Here is a 24,521-nt window from a genome sequence, read left to right as displayed (position 1 = left end):
TATAACTATAACTATACCAATCACTAATTCGAAAGATAAAAAAATTAAATTTAATACAATTATATCTGATGATGATTTATTCGGTGAAAAATCTTTTGTTGTACAACCGAAATCAACAATTAATTATTCATTGTTAATTTCACCTTTGAAAGCTATGAAACGAATTTCTTCAATATATTTTTATGATGATGATGATAGTGAATTTTGGTATAAAATAGAAATAGATGTATCGGATGCCCCTATAAATAATTTGGCTGCTGTAACTTCGCCAATTGGTAAATATTCTTCAGTTTTTATCGAATTGGATAACCCTTTAAATAAAATTGTCTCATTGAGAATAGAAAATGATAACCCAACTGCTTTCCATGTAATGACTAAACGAATAATAACATTAAACCCTCAAGAAAAGAAAAAAATCGAGGTTCGTTATATCCCAACTTGTTTAGGCACAAAAGAAAACGCTTTAATCATATTTAAGTCAAATGAAATCGGCGATTTTTCTTATAAATTAAACGGTACCGGAAAACCGCCGCAACCGCAGTCGCCGATAATAGTCACTTCACCTGTCAACACTACAAGTTCTGCTTTAGTAACTTTTACAAATCCTTTCCCGTATCCAACAAGGTTTTCGATATCAATGAGTAATGATTGTGAAGATGGAATTTTCTCGTTTTTAATCAAAAGAAAAGTTTTTACTTTGCATACATTTGGTGAAGAATTTCAAATTCCTTTTACTTTTATTCCGCCAAGACTTGGACAATTTCAAGCTCATATAATCATCGCTTCATTAGGTTATGCTAAAGGTCCTTTGCCTGAATTAGAAACTGTTCCTTCAATTCAATTCTTATTTCCAATTATTGGTAACTCATTAATTGATAATCTTGAAATCCTAACAGTACAATGTAGAGCTAATGAAGTCGTAAAGAAATCGTTATCATTATCCCTTGTCGGCGAAAGCGATGACTTGGAAGCAAGCGAATATGTTCTTGACCTCACAATTCCGAGCGGTTACGACTTTTTGAAGAGCATCTTTGAAATTAAGCCATCGTCGATTCAAAAAGTCGGAAGCTGTCCTGAGTTAAATGTAAGTGTTGTTTTTACGCCACATAGACCTTTACAGTTATCATTACCATTAAAGGTTCGTAATAAGCTTGGTCAAGAATGGCAGTTTCATATTTGTTTGGATGTTGATAGAGGAGATCCTATATCTACAATTACAATTGAAAGTTTATTAAATAAAACAGGAACAGCAAAAGTTGTTGTTCCTTTTGTGTTTCATAAGGAAACTCCATTTCATGCTTATTTTGTGCAAGGATCGGCTGCGGAATTATCAGTTCAACCTGAAAAAGGAATTATTGAACCAACACCAGATGGCAACGAAACAACAGAACTTCCGATTACTGTTGTTTTTGCTCCAAAAATGTACGGGAAATTGTTAAAAGGATTATTAGTAATTGATACATTAGATTCACAAAATATTATAAATGTAATAGGAAAGAACCCCGAATATGTTCCACCGGTTGTAAAAACAGGGATATGGAAACTTGAAATGAAAAATGAATTGGCACAAAATGGATTGACAAATAAGAAAAAAAGAAATATTGTGAAGGAAAACATTGAAAGTGTTCGTGTTTCTCATAACAGAAACAAAAATTAATTTTTTTTGTAGTTTGTGAATAAATACGATTTAAAAATTTTTTTGTCTTCGTGTAAATTTATTATCTGTTGAGTGCCTTTGATGTCATAAGGTATTTGTCAGTTGATTTTATGATATCTTACTGATGATTTGAAATTGAATTATCATATAATAAGTGAAAGTTTTTATTTAATATGACAAATATAAAATATACGCATATAATTTATATGTTCTTAAATTCTTCTGGAAGATTTGGAAATGCTGATTTCATTGCTTCATAATGTTTTTGGAGCAAGTCAGCCCAATTTCCTTTAGATGGCAGCTCAGAGAACATTTGAAATCCCAAAAATTTCGCACCAGCAACTGATGTTTCAGCATCTAAATTCACGCAAACAACAACTCCATCATTTTCTTTAAAACCGCTGTACATGTTTGAAATTTGAGAAAGTGTGTTCGGTTTGCAACCGCCGATTGATGCAATCCCATTTTCGCTCCATATACCAACAACTCCATTAGTTGTTTCTTTAGGGTCTGTCCAATTAACAAGTTCGGTATAAAACTCTTCTATGCCACTTGAAACCAATTCTGTTAGTTGATTTATGATATCTTCGAAATCTCTTTGATCTTTAAACATAACAAATAACTTTAAATTTTCATATATTTCACTAACTGCAAGTGTCACTGGAGTAACGTTATCATTTATTGGAAGATATAATGAAAAAATTTTGAAAAGAGATTTCATGCATGAAAAACCAAGTTCTGTTTTTGGAGCGGAAAACAACGGCAAAAAATAAGAAAACCATTTGGGAAATGTTGAAGTTACCAATTTGTCTGATTCGAAAAATGCAACGTAAAGAATTCGATCCGAAATCTTTTCGATTAATTCGAACAATTGCGCAATAATTGGCAACGAATGCGCGGAATAATTAAAAATGGAAACAGGGCGAACTGTGTATTGGAAGTTCTGGTTTTCCTTCCCGACGTTAAATGTATAATTTGTATAAATAAATGATCTCGATGATAATGATTTTCGAATATAACAAATTAACTCGTTGTCATCGTTACTGTACGTAAACAAATTGGAATCAAAGAGCTGTATAGCGTTAAGTGTGGTTTCGAGTGTATCTGTGATTGAGGATGATGAAAAAAAATTGGGCATTTTTAAAACAAATAAAACAAAGTTACCACTTGGTAACTGTATTGCCTTTACGGAAATGTTTGATGAACTCCACGAAAATGAGGAGACCATTGAACCTATGTTTAATTTAGAGAATGTCATAAATGATGTTAAAACACCAATAAGCGCTTGTTGCAGTTCAATTGGGATTTTTTGTGGATAAATATATATTAGGTTTTTAAGAATATGACTTGGATCTTCATTATCTTCTTCCCCAATATTAACATTTTTAAACATAATTGAAGCAAAACAAGGAAACCCAAGAGATTCTTGTGGCGTTTTCTTATTTGTTTGCCAAAACTCTTCCATTCCATCATTCCAAAAATGTTTGGGAAAAATGTTGTTTTTATTCATTAGAACTAAATTCTCAAAATCAGTTAAATTTTTCAATAACGATACATACATGAACTGATATTTGTATGCACAATGTATCAAAAAGTGGATTTTCGATACATTTTAATCGTCCTTGAAATTGCGCTTCTTTTACGAGTTTGATTCAACTGCATAAAAATATTTCTAAATTTTTGATCATGTGCTCTAAACTTGTGACCCCTTTCCACAAAAAATGATTTAAAATATGAAGATGGTTAATCATTTGGTATATTTCAAATCACATGTCATGCAAAAACTAGTCACACCAAGTTAAGGTCGTTTTTCTTAAAATGATCCTCTGATATTTATACATATACATAATGTAATTTGAAAAATTTTCATAAAATAATGAGAAAAATATTTTTGTCAAAATTTCGATTTTTTGTAGAGGATCTTTTTTTTTTCAGACACTATTTTGTTTCTTTAATATTTCATTTTTTGTGTATATTTGATAAAATATAGCCTCTATTAACAAATTTAGGATAAAGATAAATGCCTCTATCATTCAACATAAACCATGCAAAAGTCGATTTTTGTCACTTTTTGAAATGAAAAAATAAATTTATCTAGTGCTAATTATGGGATTATTCTTAGATTTATATTAATCATAGATGTATATATATATATATTCATGATATCAAGATCGCTATATACGTTCGTACAAAATCGAAGGTTGAGTTTAACACATAGTATTAAAAGTGGTCAGCATATGAAATCATGTTGTTTTATAGAAAAATTTAAACATGATTGACAATCTAAGTTTTTAATGGACTTTTTTTTATAATGAAAAACGAAAAAAAATCTTTCAATTTGTTCATCAGTTTTTTCTAAACAAAATTCATGCATGTATACATAACCAAAAGAGCATAGATTGAGTTCGTATTATTGCTTGCTAACGGGAAATCTGAAATTATTTGTGGGAATAAATCCTCGCAGTGACCGTTTATTTTCTGACTTAGCTGTGAAAATGCTATAGAAAAAGTTTCGGCCAAACAACAAAAAATGGGAAGTACCCAAAGCCAGACAGAAAAATATACAAAAAATCTTCAATCACTGCTTGATCTTCAAAATATTATTTTAGACTTAAATGAAGACAATATTGATCAATCAGTTGAAACTTCATTTGCATATCTTATTACTTCCGATTATTCATATTCATTTATATTGATTCTTTGTAAAATTGTATATTTGTGTTTTGTTATACAAGGTAATGATAAAGTGTGTTTTGAATATTTAATAAAAATTGATATAAAAAATGTTGAAAAAGGGAATAACATCAGAATCATTGAAGTTTTCACCCAATTTATTCTTTCTATTTCTTCTCAAGAATCATTTTATCTTCTTCACAAAATGATCGAAAATGGATTAATTCAACCGAAGATATGTCAATATAAAAATATACCATATTTTGCACATTATTTATCAAGCAAAGAATTATGTTATTGTAGAGATTGTCCAAGGTATAAATTTTTCTTTGAAGAAATTGATAAACTTTCTAATAATGATTGGGAACTTCAAAAACAATTAATAAATGATGGTGTTAATCCAAGTGAAATTGCGCAAATAATTCGAAATGATGAAATTGAAAAACTTCAAGAAATTTCATCACAAACAAATTTTGATTTTAATCAATTCATCAAACCATCACTTTATGAAAGACATTCATTTCTTTCTCAAGATCCTAATGAATTATTTCCAAATAATGTCTCATTAGTTGATTACGCAGCATTTTTCGGGTCAATAAAATGCTTTAGATATTTATTATTAAATGAAGCAAATTTGAAAAATTCATGCAGATTTGCAATTGCAGGTGGGAACAATGAAATTCTTCATTTATGTGAACAAAATCATATACCATTTATTAGAGCATATGAAGCGGCAATTGAATATCATCGAAATGATATCTTTCATTATATTTATGAGAATAAATTAGAAGATAATCAAAATTTAATATTGTTAGGGAGACATTGTATAAAGTTTAATAATTATGATATACTTTTGTTTTTATTTAATGAAGGAATGGAAATAAATGAGGCACTTATCATTGAATCAATTGCAAATGGAAATTTATTTCTTACACAATATTTTCTTAAGAAAAATCCAATAATAATAGATTTTCTGAAAATCAAATCGATTTCTGGAAACAATGAACTTTTAGAGTTTCTTATTAATAATAAATATATTGATTTAAATCAAAAAATTGTTTTTTAATTCTATTAGAATTTTATTAACATAATAAAATAATTCAATTTATTATTTAAAATATTTTTGTAATATTCGAAAAAGAATTTATAAATGCAGCTGAATATGGTTACGATGCTATTTTTAAATTATTTCTACAAATAGGAATTGATATTAATGCTAAAGATATTTGTTTTCTTTATTTGGTTTCTTTTTTCCCTTATAATACTATGTTTTAAAATAACATTTGGAAATAATATAATTTATTTGCGACAGCACTTATGTACGCCGCTCGGGGTAAAATTGAAATGATTAAACTCCTTCTTGAACAAAAAAATATTGATGTTAATGCTAAAGATATTAATTTGTTTTATTTAAAATTTATTTTAATAATTTTGGATTTCATAATAATATTTGGAAATTATTTAGGTTATTTCATACAGCACTTATGAAAGCATCGGAATTCGGCCAAACGGAAGTAATTAAATTACTTCTTAAACACAAAAAAATAAATATAAATGATCAAGATTTTTATTTGTTTTATTTATAATTTAATTTAAATGTTTCGTGTTTAAAAATAATATTTGGAAATGTTTTAAATTATTTAATACAGCACTTATGACCGCAGTTGTAAAATGTCAAGCAAAAGCAGTCAAATTACTTCTTAAACAAAAAGGTATTAAAATAAATATCAAAGACATTTGTTTACTTTTTTAATTAGTTTGTTTCTATAAAATAATATTTCAAAATAATATTTGGAATTTATTGAAATTATTTCGGTCAGTAATCACAAATGCATCTGAACTCGGTTATATAGAAATACTTAAATTACTTCTTAAACATAAAGGAGTTAAAATAAATGATAAAGATGTTTTTTTATTATATAATTAATTCCTTTTAATAATATACTGTTTTAATTTTAAATTAGGACAGACAGCACTTATGTGTGCATCTATGTCTGGTCAATATGAAGCAGTTAAGGTTCTTCTTCAACAAAAAGATATTGATGTAAATGCTAAATCTAAAATTTCTGTAAATAATTTTATGTTTCAAAATAATATATGGAAATTGTATAAAATATTTCATACAGCTCTTATATTAGCATCCAAAAATGATCATACTTCTATCATTAAATTACATCTTAATCACAAAGGAATTGATATTAATATTAAAAATATATATTTGTTTTGTTTAGTATTCATTCTATCTATCTATTATTTTTAAATAATATATGGAAATTATTAAAATTATATGATTCAGCACTTTCTTTGGCAATAAGAAATGGTAATGAAGAAATTATTAAATTACTTAAACAAAATAATTAATAAAAATTTCTTAATATTTTTATTCATTTCGTTAACAATATGATTTACAATAAAAAATTATTTGAAAAAACTTGAAGCACTTCTTTCAAAAGCAGTATACTTAGAAATACTATCATTCATATTCTTTTTCGTCGTGTTGATTTGGTTATGAAGTTGATTGATAGTTTCATCAAGAAGACTTAATCTTTCTTGAAAATCTTCTGGAAATTCAAAATTTGGTTCTTCTTCATCAATTTGGATTTGTAATGGTTTGCTTTGTTCTTCTAGCATTTGCTCTGCTTGAACTTGAACCTGTTGAATAAAAAGACTTCGATTTGAATGTAATGTGCTTTTTAATCGAAGTGCTTTTTTCTGTAAATTTTCGATTTTCAATTTTAGATCCTGTGCTTGTTGGTCATCTTCAAAAGATGGAACTCTTTCAACTCGTTGATATAATAAATTTTGAAATTCCATTACAACTTTATTTATATCTAAAACACCTGGTACTTCTTCTAAGTTTGTTTCCAATGCTTCTCGAAAAAGATCTACAACATGATCTATTTCCTTTTGTGTTGCTGTAATTCGTTGTTGTTGTTGTTGCATTTGGTTTGGGAAAAAAATAAACGGCAAAGCAATACAAAATTTGGTTTTGGAGAAGCATCAACAAGGAAAAAGCATATCAAAGATTAACCAACAGTTTTCGCTCATAGTGAAAGAGCTTGTTTATGTCTTTTTTGCAATTTTTTCATTTTACATTTATTTATTAATGAGAAAAGATGAAATCCAAAATTTTGAAGACGGAAAACCAAAACTTGATCCAAATCAAATATTGTGCATGCAACATTATAAAAATAATCAGTGTGACCAACCAAATCTTGTGCCAGCTTTAGAAACAATGTGCAAAGAATTTCAAAAATGTATGGAAGCAAACCAGCATAAACAAAGCTTGTCTCAGATGGTTTTCTTGAAGCTGGGTTTAGTTATAGATGATTTCCTTGGTGAACTTAATAATTTAACAATTGTGTTTATTTACACTATTTTATTGATTTATGTTTTAATTACTTCACTAAAAAAGAGGGCTTTAGCTTAACATATTAAAATTGGGATGATATTTTTCAAAGCAAAGCAGTTTCAATTGCATCATTCATGAAAAAAAAGTAAATCTAAATTACATTAAGTGTTGTTAAATAAAAAATTATTTTATTAAAAAATATAAATCATTTCATTTTAAACATTACAACATGAATTCAATTAATTATTAAAAAGTGACATTGTATATAAAATTTTATGAGGTTTATGCTCAATGAGGATCAACTTAATCTGACGGTTAAAACAACCAATCCGGCCTGAAAATTTAAATGCTATTGAATTAATTATATGGTTTATTTTTTCCTGTTTCAATGAAACGTGTTCACCAGATAAAAAGTTTTTAATTTGTAATCGAAAGTATGATATCGTTATTGCTATCTCTGCTATTTCTGAAGCATGATTTTGTTATAAATGGCGACCATCGTTATGCTTTATTTGGGCCTCATGGGTTCCGTAAAAATTCCATTATTCTTGCAACATTTTCTATGGAAAATACTGAGTTAAATAGGACAATTGATATTTCTGCATGCTTTGTAAGGTCCACATACGCATATTCATCATGTTATTCACAGGAGTACGAATTTACTGTTAGTAATTTATCTCTTACACACCAAATTAATATAAATGAAAAGGTGACAAGTGAAGATTATCTTCGTTTTCATCGAGAATCCCTTTTTGTGGATGAAACACTTCATCTTCATATTGACATAATTGGAAATAAATCGGATTTTCAACAAGAATGGTTGATATATTCTACCGGTTCATGTGCTGTTGTTTTAGTTGTATGTTCAATTCTCATATTTCGGTGGATTCAAAATAAGAGTAGTATAAAATTAACTCCAATCGTTACAATTCCAACTGCTATTTTAACATTACAATTTCTAATTTTTCTCATGTTAACAATTTTCGTTAATCAAGGTGTATTTAATATGGAACTTGATACTCAATTTATCATTGCTTCGATTTTTTATCTATTTTTTATAATTTTCACTGATTATAATTTCCTAAAACCATTTTTTGATGATCTTTCTCTCATTGATAAAATTTATTTCTTTGGTATATTTCCATTAATTTCGGCAACAATTATAATTGTTTCCGGTATTTTCATTTCGTTTGTTGCTTATATTTCTGTTTTATTTGTTGGTTTAGTAATATTAGTTATAATACACACCATATTAATACGTAAAAGATTCGACGAAAATATAAGAAAACATGTTGAGAAGTTCTTTACAATTACAATATGTCCACTTGTCGCAATGGCTATAAAGTTAATATCAAAAGCCAAAGACAAACAAGCAGCCGAGAGAGAGCTTCTTTATGCGTATGTACAATTTATTGTTTTCGAAGCGTTTGAAACACTTTTCTCTTTTTTGATCCTCGCAACAATACCTAAAATGAATGACTTGAAAAATGAGCTTCCTTTGGATGATAGTGCATTGATTAGTCAAGAAGAAAATAAATAAAAAGTTTTATATTTTTTAAACATTTAATAATAAAATATTAAAAAAAAATTAATAAAAAATTTGTTGGTTTAAATAAATATGAAAAATGAGTAAAAGATACAAAAATTTTAAATTAAAGGATCAAAATATATGATAAAAATGTTTATTTGTTTTCTTAATAGTTATAATGTTCCAAAATAACATTAGGAAATCACCAAACATTACTTCATAAAGCATATATGGTATATTAAGTCTTGAACAAAACGAAATTGCTTTCTAATGATAAAACCATTTATGCGATTTACCATCAAGCAAACAACTTCCTGAGAAAAATTACAGTAACATTAAAAATTATTGTAAGCAATCATAAAAGTACAACAACACATTTAATGAATTATTCATAAAAAAATATTTTTTAAAATTATAATTTTTACTTAAATAAATGGTGGAATAAGATCTGACTCACCCTTTTTGTCTACATCATATTGATTCCTAAAAATAAATCATATATAAATAAAAACTATTATATATAAACTAAACTCTTATTTTATTCTTTTAGAAATTTAATTAACATGTTGAAATGTTTCCGAAACATAAATGATTAAATTTTTCTCTCCATTCAAAAGATTTAATATAACTATAAGATTCACAAAAGAAAATTTATAATTCAAAAATAAAAAAAATATAATAAAAAAGGAAGTCGGTACCAATCAGATGGAAGACTTTGATGCACTTTCTATAATGGGAAAGAAAACTTCAATGAGATTTGTTAATCAAATTATACGTATAAAATGTATGTAACTTTAGTTGGTGTGATTAATTCAAAGACTTAAATGTTGAAGAAGAAGAATCACAAAGAGCACCATAAATAAAATCTAATTTGGAAAAACTCTTTTTAATTCTACAACAACAACAATAGAAAAGAAAAATAATTAAAGTCATAATAATGAAAAAATAAAAAATAAAAAATAAAAAGTAGTGTCAGGACTTTTTGCCTGTTTCATTATTGCAGTATCCTTAGCACCTCAGGCGTCACCATTGGCATTCTTCTCGCCTTTTCATACAGCACTTGCGCCAAACTCGGGTGCGTCATCACCAAATTCTCAATTTCATCGGCTCGAAGCAACTGCAGTGCCAACTTCGACGAGTACGGCCTTGTCATGGAAATGATCTTCATCAAAATGTCGCAATTTCTTTTCTTATGGAACAAATTTAGTTCTGCTAATTGTGGAATATTAATATTTAATACATATTTATAACATTTTTCATTTTGGAATTTGTTTACGATACCAAACAAAGTGTCCATGATCAAGTCCAAGTTCGTTTTGTTACGAATAACAGCATCAGCAGCTATTATACATTCGGCATAATTCACATTGAAATCGAAGTAATAACTTAATGCTTCGACTGCTTTACCAAACAACCCCGATTTTTTTGGTATTTTGTTTAACTCAAATAGAAAGAATGAGTTATTAATATTACTTGAATTAATAATATTAGAGATAACTTGCTTAAGTGATATTGATGGTAATTTTAACATATGTGGAATGAACTTCGTAAGCTCATTTTTATTTAATGATGGAATAATTGATATTAAAAATTGTGGATCATTTGGTTGTTCTAATTCATTCATTAAAAATAAACTTACATCATTAAGTTCGTCTTCGTGATTTAGGCGAGATTTGTTGTTTAGGTTTTTAGGAATTCGATCAATGTTGTTGAACATGAAAAACAAATGAAGATTTACAAAAAGTGCAAAGTTATAAAAAGTGACAATTTTACAAAAAGTGTAAAAACTCTTTCATTACATTTTTTTTATTTTCATGAACTTAGACGCTTTCCATATAATGCAATGCGTCTATTTCTCTCACGTAATAACACAAAAGATAAAAAATAAAAATTAAATGGTTTATTATGATGCTATTATTTTCCAAATTATTATTCCAATTATAACGACGCCTGCGACACATCCAATTGCAATACCTACGATTGCTGCTGTTGTTAATTTATTAATAAATTCCTTTAATGGAAAAGATATTACATTAACGATATCTTTTAATTCTTCATCAATTTGATAATTACAACCATCAACATTATAAGCGATAATTGTAATTTGAACTCCTTTCGTTAAATTACGTTGACCTTCCTTACCTTTTATAATTAAATATTATAAAGTCATATATGACGTTGGACGATAAGTTTCGAAAGTGAAATTCATATTTTCGATTAAATTAATTTTCTTAACTTCTTGAATAGATGAAATAAGTTCAATATAATCATCATAAACTTTAATTGTTGAAATTGGCACATCAGCGTCAGTAATATTAATTTCTTCTTGTTTAATTGAATCAGTATAAGATTCATAATCTATAAAAAGATTATCAGCAGATAAAATATAACCATTTGATACCAATGTAACATTTGAAAAGTTCAAATTATCAAAATAAATTATTTTATCATTTGCATTTGTTTTAATATTTTGTGTTGTACTTGTTTCAAGATTATTTGTTTGTGAATCGAGAATAACTATTAAGTCATCAACATCTAAATTGGCTATTCTACTATTTAATTCTTCGGGATCATAACCTGAATTTATAATAGTAACCGAATGTTTTGTTAATCCATTTTTATTAAGTAATCTAAATTCATATTTCTCTGGAATAAATAAAAATAATAAAGACATTGAAAATGATTTGTCAACATAAATTATTCTACCATTAAGATAATGAGAAATACCTAAAATTGCATTCATATCTGAATAAGTATTTTGTTGACTGCACTTATCTGGTATTGAATATTTGTTATCTTCACAAATACAAATATCTCCATCTGTTGGCTCATTTAAAATATGTAACTGAAATGTTGTCTCTAAAATTATAGATAACATTATATAATGTTCTGTTTTGGCATCTAAAGTTTTGAATTTCTTGTCAATAGAATCTAAAATAGAAGTACCATTAATTACCTTTACATGATTTTTAGAATGAAGAGGTAAATAATCATTTTCAGAATTTAATTCAAATACATATGAAAAATTATTGAAATTATTGGAAACAAATGCAGCTAAAATGATTTTATCATATTGTTCTTGAATTGGGATCTTATAATATTTAAATTCATTAGCTTCAACTTCAATTAAATCAGATTCATAATAATATGGTATTACTTCATATTGTATTTTACATAATTGACCAGTATAACCTGAATTACATTTTAATTTTCCATTTTCACATTGACTTCTGTTATGTTCTTAGTGTAACTTGTCAAATTAAATTTATTTTCAGCACTCAAATAACGTCCAGAGAAGATAATATCACATCTTTTCATACAGCTCAAATATTTTCAAATATTTTCCATCCCTTAGTGTACGATAGGAATTTCAACACAACGATGGGTTTTTTCTGTGGAAAACAGTTTCCTGATCATTTAATTTGTCTATCGTTTGTCCACTAACAGTAAAATTCATATTATACACAATGAACAATTTCTATCACTTGAAGCGTCAACAGACTATGAAAATCGCGTGCGCACTTCTTTCACCAAAAAGTCACAAAAAATCTGAGGTTTTTATTCATCATCGTCTTCAGCCATCCACACCTTAATTACCTCTCTCATATGTTTTCTTGTTCTAGTCAAATCTATTGGTTCGTTTTCGTACGGCGAGACCAAGTCGTCACAATGTCCAATGTTATGCCCAGTGATAGTATGCGCTATTGAGCCCTTTGGCACTCCGGACTCCTCTGTTACGCATGTCCATGTCCATGGGTCTTGCGATCCGGTCGTGTAGTACACTCTCGTTGCGTTTTGTTGTAAGCCGCCATACTTGCGATTAAATTCATCGACTTTCGGTGTGACCCCTGCGCCAAATACATTAGTGCATTGGTCTTGGAACGCCTGTTTGTCCAGTTTTGGACTTCGTAATGATAATCGGCCAGATGCTGTTTGCCAATATGCTAATTCGTTACATGTCATCCATAGCCATGAACGTGATGACGCGTTACGATTCGTATTCGCTAATTCAATTAATACTTCATCACTATATGTGCGGGCAATGTCGCCATTGCAAATCTCGGGAATAAAGTATTCGCGATTGATCTTGGCTAACGCGGCAATTGGGTCGTCTCCGGTCTTTAGTGCATCAACAATTGGTCCACATATAAGTTCGACATTATCATATTGTATGCCAATTGTGAAAAGTTCACCAATGAGAAAACGGAAGTTCATGTCGGTAAGTAATGAGGCATTGAACATTTCTTTGACATATGATTTGGTGCTTTCGTCTTCCATAAGTTGATCAATTAAAATGCGGGTATGACGAGCTGCTGCTGCACATTCTTGACCCATGGAAACAGCTACTTGAAGATCGAAATCTTTGTAATCATCTGTGGCTAAAACAACACCGGAAGAAGAGATTGCGGCATGGAAATTTTTCGGATAAACTTCACGGGCAAGAGCTGAAAGAAGTCCTGGATATGAGCCTCCGATAATAAGCCATTTCGAGTTTTCGATTTTATGCTCCTTAGAATATTCCTCTTGGAAATACTTCAAATCTGCTAAAGCTTGCTCAACTGTAAGATACTTGTAATCTTCGACAGTGGATGTGCTGGTTGGCCATGATTCGCCAAAGTAACGATGTTCAAGATGAATGACGATAGCGCCAAGATCTTGAGCATATGTTGTTATAACATCTGTGGTACTATTTCCTTTGATTTTGAAAACATCACTTTCACCACCAACATAAAGAATTACGGGTCCGCCTTCAACATAGTTTTTGGTAACTTCGTAATATCTTTGATTAAATTTTGGACTATTTGGGTTAGAATGATCAGTTATTTGACTGAAATTCTTGAGCTCACTTTCTATATCAAGACCAGTGAAATCTAAACCATGTCTGATTATGTAAGTGACCAGAAAAAGAAGAGGTATCATCGATGATGTTTTGTCTGGTTTGAAGAAATAACCGTTTCCTAACTGAAGCTTCATCGTTTTGAAGTTTGAACGTTAGATCGTTTTTGAGCTTGTTGTTTGAAAACATTACAAAAATGTGACATCAAAAAACAAATAAGTCTTAAGACTTGTTTTACTTAATAAATCCTTTAAAAAATGTTATATTATGTAACACTTACTTCTACTGAGCAAGGAATATTTTGTTTCACTAAAAATTTTCTGTAACATGTTTAATGTATTCTCCTTGTCGAATTTTTTACATCCCGAGTTTAACAACAACTAACATTTGCTTACTGTACGAGTAAAACAATGATATTACTTGGGAAAACAAAACATTTAATTTTGCTTAAAAAAATAGTTTTCTTGTTTTATTTTGTCAAGTGGAAAGAAATTCGCTTAGAGATGAGAAAATAATTTTATTTTGGTTCATCGATGAACAATTACAGCAAAAAAATATATATGAAAAACCAAATTTATTGTTTGTTGCTCGCCCCTTTGAATTTTATCTTTTTAGGCGTTTTGCCCTTATTCGTCATTTCAAAGTAATACGGGAAAACTTTCAGTTGTTTTGTTTTTATAATAAAATTTTTAAACAATGTTTTCATATCACATGTCGCACCTGACCACATCTCCAAATGCAAAGAATCAAATTTACTCCAAATGAAATCATTGGTTTTTTTGTGGAGTGTGAACCTCTCGTTAGTAAGGAGTTATTTGGTCCTGTTTATTCTGAGATATGTCAACCACCTTTAGATCATTCAAAATTCCAAAAAAAAATTCAATCTGCAAATAAATTCGTAAGGCCTTATAATAAGAGGCCCCAAAATAGAAATCACGATAAAGAACAAAAACCAAAAACACATCAAAGTGCACAAAGTCGATTCTCGCCTGAACCTACACAAAAAGAAACGCAAGGTCCAGAAGAGTCATTTCCAAGTATCATTAGTCCAACACAAGAAGAAATTCAAATCCAATCCAAGGATGAAAAAGATTCCCATCCAAATATTGAAGAGCAACAACCTGTAGATGTCAAAACATTTACGCCTGAACCAGAAGATCAAAATGAACCGAAAACTCAAATTGAATTTGAATTTCATCCAGAACCAGAATCACAATCTGTTGAATTCAAGCCAGAACTAGATTTTCAGCCACAAATAGAACCTCAACCTGTTATAGAATCTAAACCAGAGTCAGAATTTCACCCGGAAGTGGAATTAGAATCCAAACCAGAACTTGAATTTCAACCAGAGTTAGAACCTCAACAAGAATTAGAATTCCATCCAATCATCCAAGAAGAAGAAGAAGAGGAAGAAGAAGAATATTTCATCGAAGAATCTGATTCTGAGCCTATTTACGAAGAAGAAAAACATGAAAAGCATCAAAAATCCTTTGAATCAATTGTCAAAGAAGAAGAACAAAAATCCATTACACAGCCTCAACCCAATCAACCGGAGCATGTTATCAAATCCTCACCCCCAAAGCCTCAATACAACATGAAAGCATCTTCCATTGAAGAAATCACTCGACATGAACAACGCATTCAAAAACAGGGCACCCCGAAAACCGTCGAAGTGAAAGAAGAAACTTCACCTTCGATTTCATGGAATTCCACGTCATCCAAAGTGCATCCTATATCTATTTCCAAAGTATTAACAAATGAAGCCAACAAGAAACAACCCGATACTAATAATCAAAAGTCGCCAAAATCAAAAAATAAGAAACAAAACAAAGTCGTTATGTCATTCCAAGAACTTCAAAGAAACATGAACAAGCCAGGACAATGGGGGCAAGATATCACCAAAAGTAACAACGTTTCATTTGCTCAAATGTTAGCGAGTGAAGAAAAGACAGTTCCAACAAAGCAAACGCCTGCGTCATCACCATCAAAGAGCAAAGGGAAGAAAAACAAGCCAATTGTCATGTCGTTACAAGAATTTAATGCGTCGAATCGTCCGCCACCACCAGCTCCACCACAGCAACAAAAGCCGCAGCCGCAAATACGCTCATCATTTAATGCGCTGTTAGAAGCAGAGAAGCATTCGTCAACATTTGCGCCACCGACAGCGCCACCAAAACAAGGAAGGAAGAACCACCGCAGAGGCAAAGCAGTTCCATTCGAAATGCCCAAAGAAGAAAAGCCGCAGCAGCCCGCGTGGAGCACGCCGACGAAGGCAGCGGCGCCGAACAAGTCGACGTTCTCATCGCTGTTAGAGTCTGAAGAGAGCAAACGCCAAACACCGAAGCAGCAACAGCAACAACAACAACAACGAAAAGGAAAAGCAAAACCAAAAGTTATTCCGTATGAAAATATACAGTCTCAACAATGGAATAACGCGACAACGAAACAAAACCAAAAGCAAAGTTTCGATGACCTTATTCGTAATGAGATCACGAAATCGAATCATAAAGAAGAAGTACAACAACAACAACAAAAACAAACGAATGATAATAACAAACAACAAATTAGTTATAGCAAAAAGAAGAAACAAAACAAAGTGTCGATATCAGACATCATTAAACAAGAAGAAGAAATACAAAAGAAACGAAACATCTCAAATCCGAACATTGAATCCAAGAAAATTATTTCGTCGTTTGATCAATTACTTGAACAAGAGCAACAAAAGAACCAAACTGACGAACTATTTAATGCCGAAATATTAAAAGCGCAAAACGCCAGTAATAATATTAAGAATAACAATAAAAAGAAGCAGAAGAAACTCGACAAGAACTTGTTTTGGGGAGCGGCAACACGTGATGAGGTTCCTGACTTTAACTACTCGAAAGAGAATATTAATTCGCCGGCAAAATATCTGCTGAAGTTAATCGAAGAAGTTAATGACGAAGAAGGTTTGGACGAATTCGCAAACTCGATATCGAAGGCAAAGAGTATGAACGAAATGGTAAGGAACTTGTCAACGATAATGACGCAACAAGACGCGCAAATTGTGGCACAGCGATTTTTTAGAAGATTCCCATTGCAAAAATAATAATAATAAAAAGAATTTAATAATTTTGAAATTATAATAAGTGCGGAACCAACAAAAAATTGTTTGAGCTTTGTAATTAAAATTCCGACCAATTTATGGAATGATCTTTATTTGAATATGTGCGGTGTTGTCCTTAGACAGGCGTTGTATATAGAAATGAGTCATAAACTTTATGATTGTCCCTTTGAAAAATTATGACTCAAATATGAGAAGGATTTATTCGATACCAAAAAGTTCACCAAATTATGTTTCTTTTCTCAGTTTGAGGACCTCTTATAATATATTTAAAAATAAAAAATTGAGTTATAATGTTTCATAAAAATGTATAACTGTTGGTGGACATAAAAGCATTTTCATTAAAATTTGGTTGTAAATTGCCATAATAATAAAAAATTGAAGTTATAACAATTTGATCATTAACTATCTTGTAGAAAAATGTAATGAACAAAAGAATAATATTATAAAGATTTAAAAACTTTTATAAAATGATATCTAAAATATCTATGTATTTCAATAAGCATTTTAAAATGTTACAAACAAGTCATAAAATTATTATGGAAAATCATCAATTATATAACAATTAATCTGAGAAAACAAAGAGAAGACCAAATATTTCCACTCATAAGAAGAATAATTAAATTTATTCGATCAGATTCAAAGAGTTAAAATGACATTTCGCAATTTATTGTTAAAAAAATTGGCAAAATAAGGGATGTGCTTTTAATCGTTTTAGATTCACTTTTTTTTAGGTTTGATTCATTTACACCTATCGTTGTAAAATTGTACGTTTAAACGTCACCTTTCAAATTTCTGAACGGCACATTTTAAATGCCTTTGAATTTTTTAAGTGTCTTTGAACTTTTTATTGGCATTTTTAGAATTATAATTTTATGAGGAAAAAGACAAACAGCGAAAAAAAACCTATTCTTGGGTTTGATTTCGGCACGACATATAACAGTGTAAGTGTGTGGAGGAATGGACATGTAGATATCATCAACAATAATCTAGGAAACTATTCAACACCATCTTATGTCACAATCCAAAAAGATTCTATAATTGTTGGTGACGTAGCAAAGAACATAGCAACCGACTATCCAGATTGTACAATTTTCGATTCTAAGCGTTTAATTGGTCGAACTTATCATGATCCATGTGTACAAAGTGACTTAATGCACTGGCCATTCAATGTTGTTTGTGACCAACGAGGCATGCCTTTTTATGAAATAAGACTTGACAATGAAATCAGAAAATATTCAGCCATTGAAATCGCATCATATATTTTCGACCACATGAAGAAAATTGCAGACCATTTTCTTGGGCTAGACTCAGATTGTTCAGAAGGGATAAATGATGATGCTGTTGTAACAGTTCCTGCATATTTTAATGCAGTTCAACGTGCAGCAATTATGGAAGCAGCAAGACGTGCAAACCTTAATGTATTACGTATTATCGATGAACCTACAGCAGCAGCCATTGCATATGGGCTGAATGAAAAATCTGAGACAGCACGCAAGTTATTAATTTTCGATTTTGGTGGAGGCACACTTGATTTATCTCTTTTGGAAAACTATCAACAATCTTTCACAGTTCTTGCGGTAGGAGGTGATACACATCTTGGAGGTCAAGACATTGATAATCTTCTTGTCGATTATTTTGCAACACGATTTGAAAAAGAACACGAATGTAACATTCGTGGAGATAAACGCGCAATGTTTATGATAAGAGTTGCATGTGAAAAAGCAAAGATAACCTTATCAACCACTAACATTGCAAGGATATCATGTCCATCATTATATAATGGAAAGGATTATTCTGACACAATAACACGTGCTGAATTCGAAGATTTAATTTATGAACTCTTACAAAACATATTAAAACCAATTGACGATGTCTTTAATCAAGCTAATGAAAGAAAAGATGAAAAAGATAAAATATACAAAAAAGATATCGATGCCGTTGTTCTTATTGGCGGAACATCGAAAATTCCACTTGTGGGAATGATGCTTGAGGAAATATTTCCAAATAAAATACTAAAAACTAAAATTGATCCTGAATAAGCAGTGGTAATTGGCGCTGCAGTTGAAGCAGCAAATATAGCAAAAGAAGGTGATTACCCTATTGTTAGATACACTTCAAAAATTTCACACTCCATTGGTGTTGAAGTAAATTGTACTGATATGGATATAATTCTTAAACGTGGTACAGAAATCCCAGTTAAATCGGAGCCAATATACTATACAACGTATAAAAAAGAAAACGAAATAGCAGATATTAAAATTTTTGTTGGTGATAACCCAAAAACAAAGGACAACATATTCTTGGGCAAATTCAGATTAACCGGTGTTAAACCTGGTGATCGAAAAATACCAAAAATAGGAGTAGTGTTTGAAATAGATAGAAATGGTATTCTAAGTGTAACAGGAAAAGATGAAGCTACAGACGTATCTGGTGGCATCAAAATACGAGTTGAGAATATCTTGGACTTGTGATTTTTTCGCTGTTATTCTAAAATAAAAACATGGAAAGTTTTCAAATTGTGAAAGTTTTCTTTAATTTAATAAATAAACATATCATTAATTATAAAATTTCATTGAGCTCTTTTTCTTGTGAAGTAGAAACATGTGATGTGACTTATAAAAACTTGAAAATTTGAGAACGTGTAAACTTATCGATATTTCAGAGCAGCGAAAAACAAATTATTCAATTAACCGTCTTATCAAAATTATCGTTCCTAAAATGAGAATTTTATCACTCATATTTTTTTATGCAATACCAATATTCTCAATAACTCCTTTTAGCATGAATAAGAAGTTGTCCACTAAAAGTTTAATGTCATTTTCGAGTACACTCGTAATTAACGAATCGAGTCAATTTACGTCTGAATACAAAGATGTAGCAAAAACTGTTATAATTGGTGGAAATGTGAATCAAATACCATCAAAAGCATTTTCTAATTGGACTAAATTAATAACTGTTTCAATTATAGGTCCTGTTTCCACAATTGGCTTTCAAGCATTTTGTCGTTGTTATAGCTTAGAATCAATTGATTTTGGAAACTGCGTTACAACAATTGGAAGTTATGCCTTTTATAAATGCAATTCATTACAAAAAGTCACAATTCCAAACTCAGTAATTACAATTGATGCTTATTCATTTTATAAAATGCACAAAGTTAGCAAATGTCCAAATAGGCGACAATGTTACCACAATTGGAAATTATTCATTTTATAGGTGTGATATTATAAGCATAATATTACCAAATTCGATAATTAGTTTTGGTGATTATACATTTTATAAATGCACAGATCTTTAAAAAGTTATTATTGGCGAAAACATAACATCCGTAGGCAAATATGTATTTTATAATTGTACCAATTTATTATCAGTAGAAATAGGCGAAAATGTTAAATAGATTGGAAACTATGCGTTTTATGGATGTGAAAAATTAGAAACGATTTCCAATACATTAAACGTTGAACGAATTGGAGAATATTCATTTGCACAATGTAAAAGCTTAAAAAAGATCATATTATCAAATTTAACATCTGTTAACAATTATACATTTTATTATTGTAATAATTTAAAGAATGTTCAACTTGGAAATCAAATTACATCAATAGGAAACTCAGCATTTCGTCAATGTTATGGATTACAAACAATTTCGATACCAAATTCAGTTATAACAATTGGAAACTCAGCGTTTCGAAGTTGTACATATTTAATAGTGATTAATATTGGTAATAATGTTGAAACAATTGGTGATTATGCATCTTATTTTTGTTATGATTTAAAGAATATTACATTTCCAAATTCAGTTGTTAAACTTGGTAAATATGTATTATGTTATTGCCCATATTTAACCAAATTTAATTACTGAAATTGATGATTATTCATTTTATGCATGTTCTAATTTACCATCGATTAAATTAAGTAATAACATTAAAGCAATTCGAAACTGTGTATTTTATCAATGCTCTTCTTTAAAATCAATTAATGTTGGTGAAAACATTACTGAAATTGGAATTTATGCATTTGCTCAATGTATTTTTTGAATTCACATTCCCAAATTCGATAACATTAATTTCTGATGATATATTTTTTGATTGTTCCTATTTAAGAACAGTTAAAATTGGGGAAAACGTAACAAAAATTGGAAATTATTCATTTTACTTTACACCATTAAGTAATATTAATATACCAGAAAAACTTGAAATTATTGGCAAATATGCATTTTATTATACTAAACTTGAGACATTTACTATTGGTGAAAATGTTAAATTCATTGGAATTAATTCATTTTCTTATTGTGAGGAACTTCATACTATTGAAGTATCATCTAATAATAAATATTATTCCAATTATAATAACGATGGAATTTTATGTAATAAAAATCGAACATCAATCATTTGTTATCCATTTAATTTAAATGCGAAATATAATATTCCAAGTTTCGTCATCACAATTGAAGATTATGCATTTTATTGTTGTTCGAAATTAACATCAATTAATATCGGAAATAATGTTAAAACAATTGGTAAATATTCATTTAGTGGTTGTTCAATTGTTAACGTTATTATTCCAGATTCAGTTTTAATTGATGATAATGCATTTTGTTATTGTGATGAATTAGAAACAGTTAAAATCGGAGATAATGTTAATAAAATTGGTAATATGACATTTGGCGATTGTGAAAAGTTACAAACAATTGAAGTCCCATCAAACAACAAATATTATTCCAATTATAATAATGATGGAATTCTTTATGATAAAGAGATCACTCAAATCATAAGTTATACAAATGGTAAAACTAATACTATATATGATGTACCAAATAAACTTAAAATAATTGGCGAATGTTCATTCTTTAGATGTTATAATTTAATAACGATAAATATGAATGATAATGTTAACATTATAAGTAACGGAGCATTTGCTGAATCGTATATTAAAATAGTGAACTTTGGGAATAATGTAAAAGTAATTGGTAAATATGCATTCATGGGCTGTACTCAATTCCATAATGTTATTTTACCGTCTTCGATAACGTTAATAGATGATTACGCATTCTTCAATAGTCATTTAAGTTGCGCTTATTATAATGGTACAAATGAGCCAAATGTATCCGCAAATGCATTCGAAGAAACATTTGTGAATGTGATGATGGTAAATGATTATTATAAGGGATTCTACTTCGGTAGCTTGGATGTGACATGGGATATAATAGAGAGGTGTATACCTAAAAAAGAAGATGAGAGGAGTAATACCCTCGCAATTGCACTGGGAGTGTGTATACCAGTGGTAGTAATAGTAATAGTGGTGATAGTGGTGGTAATCTTAATTAGAAGGAAAAATAATCAGAAGAATCTAAGTGATGATCTTTTGTATCTTGAATAAATCATTAATGAATTTGATTTTTTATAATTTCTCTGTTTTTGCTGATGAGATTTATTTATTTAAAGAAAATAGAACTGATTTTTTATTCAAAATTGTATAAATATTCACAGTTTAATCAAATATTTTGTTGCATTTTCTTATTTTAAATTGGAATTTTAGCAAATTAATTATAATAAAAATTTGTTTTAGTAAATTTTACTAAAATTTTTGCCGCTATAAAAAACGTTAATAAACCATTTTGTAAATAATTCAAAAAGATTGTGCAAAAATGACAAGTGAAGTCGAAAACACCATCCTCCATTTGATGTCTCAGATTCAGGCACACGTCCAAGAAAACCCACGTGACTTGGAGGTGGTAATTACAGAGCTCCATTCAATTATCAATAAAATTGATCCAGAAATAGTCAAAAAAAATCGACCAAAACTTTCGCTTATAAATCCAGAATTTAAACCACAACTCAAAAACACAAAGGAAAAAATTTTTGAGAAAATTGGAATTAAAATCAAAATCCCAGATCTTCGATATGAAGCAGATAAACTCAGTCAAGCAACAAACGTACCTCTACCAAACTCAACAAGAAAAAATAACGGAGCACTTCTCCAATGGTTTGACTCCAATTGGGCTGTTCTTGAACCAAAATTAATTGAACTAAAGGGAAAAATTCAAACGCGAAACTAGGAAATTTTTGGAGCGGGATTTCAAATTGATGTTTTTAAAGAATTTTTTTTTCACTTTTTTTAATTTTGAATATTCAAATCAATTGATTAGCAAAAATTCATAGGTAATGAAATAATCCATCTATTTGTTTTTGTTTCATGTATCTGATTTGTGAAGAATAGGAAGAATAATGTGGCAATAAATTTCATTTGTTTTGTTCACATTTATTTTTTATTGAATAGTTTACAAGTGAATTCTCTTTTTAAAATTTTAAATTCATGAATTTTGCTGATTGCTCAGCAACATCCTTTTTTGCATTAAATCAAGCGCCTCACCCTTCATTTTCAGTTCCTTTATTAGATGGTTTTTTGCCAAATGGTCCATTTCATAATCCAAGAATATTTCATATAACTGGGCATCCTCAATCATATAAAACAACCTTAGCAGTTGAAATTGCATCTGATTTTTTAGCAATAAAATCTTCTGCAACAAATATTGTTTGGCTTGATTGCGATTATAAATTTCCATTTGACTTGATGAAAATCAAACAAATAGACATGTCAAGAATCATTTTCGCACAGTGCAGAAGTAGTGAAGAAATTCTTTTTAATCTTCTTCATATAGAACATTTACTACAATATCATGATGATGATAATCAAGAACTTATTCGTGCAATTTTTATTGATGGATTCAACTCTTCCTTTTGGATTGATGAAAAGACAAGTGAATTTACAAAATCCAAAAGATGGGTTTTCAAATCAATGATCGAAAAATTTGTTTCATCATATGGAGTTTCAGTTATTGTTGTTTTCCAAGACATCGGTGACTTTGACATATGGCAATCATTTGAAACAGCACCTTTCATGAAACTTCGTTGTTCTAAAACTTCTCCTGGTGAAGGAATTCTTTCATATGATGTTTATTCTGACAAATTCCAAATAACAGAAAACAGAGAATTTAAGTGGGGAAAGCGCTTGTTAAACTCTGATATGAACCAGCAACAGGAGCCCGAAGAAGAAGCAGGAGAACCGCATATGTAAATGTTTATTTTGACAATGTTTGTTTGTTTCACTTTTTAAATAGTTTTATATAGTTTACGTTCGTAAATAATATAAAATTTTCGGTTTTAATCGAGTTTGCTGAATTTGTACACATACAATTACTCTAAAATTACTTTTACTAATACTTTAACTCTTCGATGTTTGGTTCATCAACTAATTATATTAACAATATATTCTTTAAACGAAGAACAAAATATTGACGAAATTCTCATTGGGGTTAGTATTGAATTTCTTATAGTTATTATTATAATTATTGCAATTGCAAAATCAAAC

General features: G+C 29.4%; 6 protein-coding genes across 6 annotated transcripts; 4 read left to right on the top strand and 2 right to left on the bottom strand.

The window, feature by feature from the left end:
* Window positions 1–370: 370 nt before the first annotated feature.
* Window positions 371–1,657, top strand: GO595_003522 (uncharacterized protein; the record flags this gene model as incomplete). The annotated part of the gene is made up of 1 exon (XM_067916552.1): window positions 371–1,657. The coding sequence occupies one exon, from the start codon at window positions 371–373 to the stop codon at window positions 1,655–1,657; it is 1,287 nt and encodes a 428-aa protein (XP_067776379.1).
* A 202-nt stretch (window positions 1,658–1,859) lies between these two features.
* Window positions 1,860–2,885, bottom strand: GO595_003521 (uncharacterized protein; the record flags this gene model as incomplete). Its single annotated transcript, XM_067916551.1, has 1 exon — window positions 1,860–2,885. The coding sequence occupies one exon, from the start codon at window positions 2,883–2,885 to the stop codon at window positions 1,860–1,862; it is 1,026 nt and encodes a 341-aa protein (XP_067776378.1).
* A 9,883-nt stretch (window positions 2,886–12,768) lies between these two features.
* Window positions 12,769–14,184, bottom strand: GO595_003520 (Clan SC, family S28, unassigned serine peptidase; the record flags this gene model as incomplete). Its single annotated transcript, XM_067916550.1, has 1 exon — window positions 12,769–14,184. One exon carries the CDS (start codon window positions 14,182–14,184, stop codon window positions 12,769–12,771), a length of 1,416 nt encoding a protein of 471 aa, XP_067776377.1.
* A 599-nt stretch (window positions 14,185–14,783) lies between these two features.
* GO595_003519 (fibrous sheath CABYR-binding protein) lies at window positions 14,784–17,135 on the top strand (the record flags this gene model as incomplete). Its single annotated transcript, XM_067916549.1, has 1 exon — window positions 14,784–17,135. One exon carries the CDS (start codon window positions 14,784–14,786, stop codon window positions 17,133–17,135), a length of 2,352 nt encoding a protein of 783 aa, XP_067776376.1.
* An 890-nt stretch (window positions 17,136–18,025) lies between these two features.
* Window positions 18,026–19,192, top strand: GO595_003518 (cytoplasmic heat shock protein 70; the record flags this gene model as incomplete). Its single annotated transcript, XM_067916548.1, has 1 exon — window positions 18,026–19,192. The coding sequence occupies one exon, from the start codon at window positions 18,026–18,028 to the stop codon at window positions 19,190–19,192; it is 1,167 nt and encodes a 388-aa protein (XP_067776375.1).
* A 4,273-nt stretch (window positions 19,193–23,465) lies between these two features.
* On the top strand, window positions 23,466–24,227 carry GO595_003517 (uncharacterized protein; the record flags this gene model as incomplete). The annotated part of the gene is made up of 1 exon (XM_067916547.1): window positions 23,466–24,227. The coding sequence occupies one exon, from the start codon at window positions 23,466–23,468 to the stop codon at window positions 24,225–24,227; it is 762 nt and encodes a 253-aa protein (XP_067776374.1).
* Between the last annotated feature and the right edge of the window lie 294 nt (window positions 24,228–24,521).

This window comes from Histomonas meleagridis (genome assembly GCF_020186115.1).
Source record: "Histomonas meleagridis strain 2922-C6/04-10x chromosome Unknown contig_204, whole genome shotgun sequence".
NCBI classification, from domain to species: Eukaryota; Parabasalia; order Tritrichomonadida; family Dientamoebidae; genus Histomonas; species Histomonas meleagridis.
The sequence above is the reverse complement of the archived record's forward strand: the minus strand, read 5'-3'. Positions and strand labels throughout refer to the sequence as shown.